General features: G+C 38.2%; 1 protein-coding gene across 1 annotated transcript; it reads left to right on the top strand.

Annotated features, from left to right (window-relative positions):
* The first annotated feature begins 527 nt into the window (after positions 1-527).
* LOC140677487 (major histocompatibility complex class I-related gene protein-like) lies at positions 528-5,273 on the top strand. Its single transcript, XM_072912124.1, has 5 exons — positions 528-751; positions 1,336-1,602; positions 1,777-2,055; positions 4,755-5,063; positions 5,176-5,273. Exons 1-5 carry the CDS (start codon positions 694-696, stop codon positions 5,271-5,273), a joined length of 1,011 nt encoding a protein of 336 aa, XP_072768225.1. The 5' UTR covers positions 528-693.
* The last annotated feature ends 727 nt before the right edge of the window (positions 5,274-6,000 follow it).

Genomic DNA, 6,000 nt, shown 5'->3' with positions numbered 1-6,000 from the left:
GTTTGTTTGATGCCCTTTTTGTGAAAGAAAACTATGTTTCGCACAACATATGCAATATTTTCCCCCCAAAATATTTCAAAGTGGAATTGTTCCAGTGAAGTAATTGGAGCCTTCAATAGGTCAATAACAGTCCACATGGCAGCTTTGTGTTATTAGTGTCAACATTGCCACTTTTTCTTGTTACATTTCACCTGTTTACTCTTTTATTACACTTTTTCATGTTTGACATTTTTATTGTAGTATTTTCAGAATGTGCCGGGGGCCGTTAACAAATTAGCTGGGGGCCACAAATGGCCCTCGGGCCGCCCTTTGGACATGCCTGGCTTAGACGCTACAATATGACTTATGTAAAAGGTTCATCTTGTTGTTGTGTATTGTTCCTATGAAGTGTGTGTGTGTATTATAATAAAGCTGCTTCAAAAAACATGACGTCACCCTCGCTAGATTCACTTTTATTCTTGTAATGATGATATGACTTTTATTTTGTTAATATTCATGTGTTAGCTGCGTTGCTGTCAAATATTTGTCTCCTCCTCCAGAAAGTTCTTTCAAGTCACGTGATTTTATACAATCTCGTTTCCGCCTTGGCGTCCATTTCATGTTTACTCGTCAAGCAAGTTGTCGTCGCCTTGCTTTTCTCTGAGGATTAAAACTAGAAACTTTTTTTATTGACTTCGGCACTTGTGACATTTAATGATGAACTTGCTTTTCTTCTTTCTCCTAGTTGTACAAACACACAGCGTGACGCCTGGTAAGTCCACTTTCTTTACAACTTTATACACCTCATTCCTACATGCTCATTTCATAAAAGAAAGGAAAGAGAAAAAGAAAAAAGTTCTCAAACTGATAACATGAAATATGAACTCTTAAGTCTAAAAAGTGACTTTACATGTTTCTTAAATGCTTTTTTTTACTGGGAATAGTCCTAATATTTAAATGAAGAGTATTCTAATATTGTTGTTGTATTCCATTGTAAACATTCCATAAGGCGCTGCTATATTTCCATGCTTTGGCAGTGACATCACTAGTTTGAACTTCCCCTCACCTAGAAAAACTACTTTTACTTCTCTGCTAGCAATAATGTCATATATTTATTTGACACTTACGGTTGTAGAAGGAAATAAGTCAAGTTATTCATGTGTGTGGTCTTAAAGTGAGGTATAAATATGAAGTCAAAGACAAACGCTGTTATTGTCTCTTAGAACAGGAAGTGATTGTTTACTGTGAGAAGCAGCAGTGTTTGAAGTTGAAATGAAGACAGCATCATTTCAAATAGGAATTGTTCAACATGAAACTAAAGAATCAAATGTTGTTTTTCTGCCTTTTGTCTTTCAGTGATTCATTCACTCATGTATTTCACCACTGCATCCTCTCAAGTTCCAAACTTCCCAGAGTATGTGGAGGTTGGTTATGTTGATGAAGTTGAGATTAGTTACTATGACAGCAACATCAGGAAAGCAGAATCCAAACAGGACTGGATGAACAAAATCACAGCAGAGGATCCAAACTACTGGCAGAGAGAAACAGAGTACAATGTTGTTAGAGAACATGTCTTCAAAGACAACATTGAAACACTTAAGAAGCGTTTCAACCAAACTGGAGGTTTGTTTATGTTGAACTTTCTACTATTCTAATATATTTGATATGTTTATACTGTATTAAAAACACACATTACTGCACTGATATACCTTGTCTCTGTCCATCCCATAATAACCTACAACAAAGACATGTTGTGTGTTAGTTTCACTCTGCTTTACAACACTTTGTGTCTCTCAGGTGTTCACACTTACCAGGTGATGTCAGGATGTGAATGGAATGATGAGACTGATGAGGTTAAAGGTTGGAAGCAGATCAGTTATGATGGAGAAGATTTCATATCGTTGGACATGAAGACATGGACATTTACTGCAGCAAAACAACAAGCTTTCCCCTCCAAACTCAAGTGGGACCAAGACATATTTCTACTAGACGACAAGAAGTATTATTTCACTGAGCGTTGTCCTTCTTACTTGAAGAAGTATGTGGAGTATGGGAAGAAGGTCCTAATGAGAACAGGTAGAAGCACACCTTGTACTTTCACCTTTGAACATGTTAGCACTCCCCCTATAGGAACATTACTGACATTACACTCTGTCTCTTTATACTCTTTTTTTTTTCACCTCCTTTTCTCTCCATCTTTACCTCCATTCTCTCCTTTTCTTTTCATATTTACCTTCATTCTCTCCTTTTCTCTCCATCTTGACCTTCATTCTCTCCTTTTCTTTTCATCTTTACCTTCATTCTCTCCTTTTCTCTCCATCTTTACCTCAAATTTCTCCTTTTTTTTGCATCTTTTCCTTCTTTTCTCTCATCTTTCCCTTCATTTGTTCTTTTTCTCTCCATTCTCTCCTTTTATCACAATGTTTATCTTTTATTCTCACCTTTTCTTTCCATATTTACCTTCATTTACTCCATTGTTACTTCATTCTCGCCTTTTCTCTTTCTTTACCTACATTCTCTCCTTTTCTCTCCATCTTCACCTTCATTCTCTCCTTTTCTCTCCATCTTGACCTCCATTCTCTCATTTTCTCTTCATCTTGACCTCCATTGTCTCCTTTTCTCTCCATCTTGACCTTCATTCTCTCCTTTTCTCTCCATCTTTACCTCAATTTACTCCTTTTTTCTGCATCTTTTCCTTCTTTTCTCTCATCTTTCCCTTCATTTTTTCCTTTTCTCTCCATCTTCACCTCCATTCTCTCCTTTTATCACCATCTTTACATTTTAATCTCACATTTTCTCTCCATATTTACCTCCATTCGCTCCATTTCTCTTTATATTCATTCTCTCCTTCTCTCTCCATCTTTACCTTCTTTCTCTCTATCTTTACCTCCATTCTCTCTTTTTCTCTCCATCTTTATCTTCATTCTCTCCTTTTCGCTCCATCTTTTCCTCAATTTTCTCCTTTTTTCTGCATCTTTTCCTTCTTTTCTCTCATCTTTCCCTTCATTTTTTCCTTTTCTCTCCATCTGTATCTCCATTCTCTCCTTTTATCACAATCTTTATCTTTTATTCTCACCTTTTCTTTCCATCTTTACCTTCATTTACTCCATCGTTACTTCATTCTCGCCTTTTCTCTTTCTTTACCTACATTTTCTCCTTTTTTCTCCATCTTTACCTCCATTTTGTCCGTTTATCGCCATCTTTACCTTGATTGTCTCCATTTCTCTCCAACTTGATCTTTTATTCTCTCCTTTTCTCTCCATCTTTACCTTCATTCTCTCCTTTTCTCTCCATCTTTACCTCAAATGTTCTCATTTTTTCTGCATCTTTGCCTTCTTTTCGCTAATCTTTCCCTTCATTTTCTACTTTTCTCTCCAATCTCTCTTTTTCTCTCCATCTTTATCTTCATTCTCTCCTTTTCGCTCCATCTTTTCCTCAATTTTCTCCTTTTTTCTGCATCTTTTCCTTCTTTTCTCTCATATTTCCCTTCATTTTTTCCTTTTCTCTCCATCTTTACCTCCATTTTCTCCTTTTATCACAATCTTTATCTTTTATTCTCACCTTTTCTTTCCATCTTTACCTTCATTTACTCCATCGTTACTTCATTCTCGCCTTTTCTCTTTTTTTACCTACATTTTCTCCTTTTTTCTCCATCTTTACCTCCATTTTGTCCGTTTATCGCCATCTTTACCTTGATTGTCTCCATTTCTCTCCAACTTGACCTTTTATTCTCTCCTTTTCTCTCCATCTTTACCTTCATTCTCTCCTTTTCTCTCCATCTTTACCTCAAATGTTCTCATTTTTTCTGCATCTTTGCCTTCTTTTCGCTAATCTTTCCCTTCATTTTCTACTTTTCTCTCCATATTTACCTCCATTCTCTCCTTTTCTCTCCATCCTGACCTTCATTCTCTCCTTTTCTCTCCATCTTTACCTCAATTTTCTCCTTTTTTCTGCATCCTTTCCTTTTCTCTCATCTTTCCCTTCATGTTTTCCTTTTCTCTCCATCTTTACCTCAATTCTCTCCTTTTATCACAATCTTTATCTTTTATTCTCACCTTTTCTTTCCATCTTTACCTTCATATACTCCATCGTTACTTCATTCTCGCCTTTTCTCTTTCTTTACCGACATTTTCTCCTTTTTTATCCATCTTTACCTCCATTTGTCCGTTTATCTCCATCTTTACCTTCATTCTCTCCATCTTTACCTTCATTCTCTCCTTTTCTCTCCATCTTTACCTCAAATGTTCTCCTTTTTTCTGCATCTTTGCCTTCTTTTCTCTAATCTTTCCCTTCATTTTCTCTTCTCTCCATCTTTACCTCCATTCTCTCCTTTTATCACCATCTTTACCTTTTAATCTCACATTTTCTCTCCACCTTTACCTCATTCTCTCCATTTCTCTTTATGTGCATTCTCTCCTTGTCTCTCCATCTTTACCTCCTTTCTCTCCATCTTTACCTCCAATCTCTCTTTTTCTCTCCATCTTTACCTTCACTCTCTCCTTTTCCCTCAATCTTTACCTCAATTTTCTCCTTTTTTCTGCATCTTTGCCTTCTTTTCTCCCATCTTTACCTTCATTCTCTCCTTTTCTCTCTCTCTTTAACTACATTTTCTCCTTTTTTTCTATCTTTACCTCCATTTTGTCCATTTATCTCTATCTTTACCTTAATTGTCTCCTTTTCTCTCCATCTTTACCTTTATTCTCTCTCTTTCACTCCATCTTTACTTCCATCTTCTCTCCACGTCATCCTCCATTCACACGTCACTTCCTGTGCAGAGCTTCCAGAGGTGTTTCTCCTCCAGAAGACGCCATCCTCTCCGGTCACCTGCATGGCGACAGGTTTCTACCCCGACCTAGCCGACTTGTTTTGGAGGAAAGACGGCGAGCAGATCTTCGAGGACGTGGAGCACGGAGAGCTGCTCCCCAACCACGACGGAACCTTCCAGATGTCGGTGGAGCTGAAAGTGGAGGTGACGGCCGAGGTGGAGGGCAAGTACGAATGTGTGTTCCAGCTGTCTGGCGTCAAGGAGGACCTGGTCACCAAGCTGGAGAGAAGAAGCATCCTGAGCAACGCAAGCCATGAAGGTGAGAAAGACACATCTAGGACATGTTGAATAGTGTCAATGTAACCACCTGATGTTCCTTCATGTGACTTATGAAGCAGCTGTCAAACAAATAAACCATACCATACCAACAGGCAACGTGAGCGTCACTGCCACGCTGGCGGTCCTCGCTGTGGTGGTCCTCCTGGCGGCCGGCATCTTCATCATCATCTTCATCATCAAGCGTCGCTGAAGCAGACAAGGTGAGGGACACAAATGTTTCCTCTTTCAGGAAGACGCGAAAAAGTCTCTGCCTTCATTCATGAGATGTGAATTTCACCTGCTTTCTCTTTCATTTCAGCCGAATACGATCCAGCTGGTAAGTAAAACATCTTCTCTTTCTTGGAAACCATAACAATAAACAAAGCAGTGGTGAAGCATCACTCACACACTTTGTAAGTTTACCCCCACAAAGATTGAAGTTATTAATATCATTTATTACATATTCATCTTTGTTATACACCTTTATGTCAGGTATATTCCATATAATATTGACTTTCTGTTTCTGTTACCACCAAAATTCTGGATTGTTGGTATCTTTGTAAGGGTCAACTTGCAAACTTCCTGTTTTAAGGTGTGATGTAGACACGTGTCACAAGTTCAGCAGGAAAATAAAAGCTTCCCTCCATTAGGAGTAGCTTGATACTCGTGTAAGCGCACGCAATAGAAAGTATCACAGCCAACTTTTGATGAGTCGTCATGATAACGAACATGAAGGGCCTGATCTACTAAAGGTTTGTGTGTATTAAAATATGTGCAAACCTGATCTAATTAATTTGTGTGCAGAGTCTCTGAAATGAGCAAAATAGAGAGCGCAATCCATTAAGCGTGTCTGTCTTCATGTATGTGCAGAATATATGCTGATTATCAATCCCCCACAATAGTAGGAGGAGGAGATACAAATGTAACTAAATGAGGCA

Source organism: Nerophis lumbriciformis, linkage group LG33 (assembly GCF_033978685.3).
Source record: "Nerophis lumbriciformis linkage group LG33, RoL_Nlum_v2.1, whole genome shotgun sequence".
NCBI lineage: Eukaryota > Metazoa > Chordata > Actinopteri > Syngnathiformes > Syngnathidae > Nerophis > Nerophis lumbriciformis.
The sequence above is the reverse complement of the archived record's forward strand: the minus strand, read 5'-3'. Positions and strand labels throughout refer to the sequence as shown.